We start from the raw sequence: 2173 nt of genomic DNA, 5'->3' as shown, positions 1-2173 counted from the left end.
TCACATTTAAGTATATATATGGCATAACGTTATATTGTATCTATTATTGAACTCACTAAGCGTCATCGCTTACCCTATCAATGTTTAACAATTGCAGGTGATAAGTAACTAGTATGTTCACATACTGTTGAAAGATATAGAATAGTTTGTAATAGTACTTTTGTACTTCAGTTTATGTTTGTATAAATTACAATATCCTTGGTAGTTATGTAATATATAACACTTTGTAATAAACGGTTTGTATCCAATAGTTTGTAATTCCCTTTATCAATGTAAAATATTGCTTTTATGAATATGCAAATAGCATGTTTTGGAGTAATGATATTGTGAGGTATGAAAGTTTGGGTCTTTCAAAAATACGAAAGTTGGGGTCTTTCAATCATTGCTATATTTTAGATAAGGTAGTTCATGGTTTAAAATAAGCTCCTCGGACATGGGTATGAAAGTCTAACTCGATTTCTTAAACAATCTAAGTTTAAAAAGGTTCTGTTGACCCCACTGTCATTCTTAAGAAGGAAGGTGAACATATTATGAATGTTCAAATTTATTTTGATCATATCATTGTCAGATTAAATCATCCTCAGTTGACTGCTGATATCCAAAAATTGATGGAAACTAAATTTGAAATGAGTTCGATGGGTCCCATTACTTTCTTTCTTGGATTAAATATTAAACTAATTTTGGCAGGGATCTTTATAAACTAGGAGGCATTTAAAAAATCATTACTTTCGAAATTCAGAATAACTGTAGAATCTATGGTGAAAGTTTTATTGGCATTCAAAACTAAATTGACTCCATCTCTAGATAAATCTAAAGCAGATCTCACATTGTATAGACAAATGATTGGATTGTTATTATATCTTACATCAAGCATGCCAAATATTATGTTAGCTATATGCTATTGTGCTTGTTATCAAGAAAATCCTCAAGAGCTACACATGATTGTAGTGAAAATATTTTATATACATCTTAAGCAAATAACATCACATGGGTTATGGTATCCATATAATTCTGGTTTCTTTGTGCAGGCTTATTCAGATGCTGGTTTAGGAGGTCGTGGTCCTGATTGGAAAAACACAACTGGCAGGTGTCAATTCTTGGACGGGAAGTTAGTCGTTTGGCGATCAAAGAAACAAAGATGTGTTTCCTTATGCAACTACATCTTGTACTTCAAAATTTATTTGGAAAAAAAGTCAGTTGAGGGAGTATGGAATTAGTATGAAATAGATTACTTTATATTGTGATTTTGAAAGTGCTATTTTTATTTGTCATAATCCAGTTCAACACTCAAAGACCAAGAAAAATGCTCTGCGATATCATTTTATTAAAGATCATGTTGAAGTGCATTTTGTTAGATCTGCTAATCAATTAGCATCGTTTTCACAAAAGCGTTACCTAAAACATCATTTAATCGCACTCTTCAAAGGTTGGCAATGATGGAGGCAGAATCATTTCCAATTTTCATTTCAAAATAACAATGCTAGAGGTTATTGTTTAAATGCGAATGGATATGATATGTCGTATTGCATTGTTATGGATTGTTAATGCAAAGGGTTACTGTTCAAATGCAATTGTCTGTGGTCGCTCATATCGAATCTTAACATCTATTTTTTTAATATTTTTGTTCGTGCTCATTTGTTACTATTCAATTGTGTTTGATTATGATTATTCACAATTAATCATAGTTTATGTTTATGATTTCTTTTATAAAGTTTTCAAAAATATACAAAATATTATCTATTATATAAAAAATTTCAAGGATCCAAACATATTTTTTCTTTTATAAAAGTTTAAGAAATCCGAAAAAATTTTCTTTTTTATAAAATTTTCAAAAATCCAAAATGTTTTCTCTTTTCTAAATTTTTTATGGACTCTTGATTCTCAAGATGGCAACTTGGAACTCTTGGGGATCTTGTTTCTTTTTAATTCTAGATAGTATGTACCCTAGGAGCATGCGACAATATGTTGTCGGAAGCCTCATTGATTATTTGATTGTGAAGCCTTAATGAAATATCTTATTCGAAGAATTTCTTCCCAATAGACTATATTATCAAAAATCACTAAGCTACCTTTCTCTACTCATTTCAGATTTTAGAGATGTCTGCAAGGTCATTCATTTTGCGATGGTACAAATTTTCTTTTGCCAATTTTGCAATTTGATGATGTTTTGAGT

The 2173-nt window shown here is 30.1% G+C and overlaps 1 protein-coding gene across 1 annotated transcript; it reads left to right on the top strand.

Annotated features, from left to right (window-relative positions):
- Window positions 1-755: 755 nt before the first annotated feature.
- LOC145040097 (uncharacterized) lies at window positions 756-1437 on the top strand. Its single transcript, XM_078988077.1, has 3 exons — window positions 756-944; window positions 1029-1165; window positions 1254-1437. The coding sequence occupies exons 1-3, from the start codon at window positions 756-758 to the stop codon at window positions 1435-1437; spliced, it is 510 nt and encodes a 169-aa protein (XP_078844203.1).
- Window positions 1438-2173: the final 736 nt, after the last annotated feature.

This window comes from Lactuca saligna, chromosome 4, assembly GCF_052625555.1.
Source record: "Lactuca saligna cultivar CGN05327 chromosome 4, ASM5262555v1, whole genome shotgun sequence".
Classification (NCBI taxonomy): domain Eukaryota; kingdom Viridiplantae; phylum Streptophyta; class Magnoliopsida; order Asterales; family Asteraceae; genus Lactuca; species Lactuca saligna.
The sequence above is the reverse complement of the archived record's forward strand: the minus strand, read 5'-3'. Positions and strand labels throughout refer to the sequence as shown.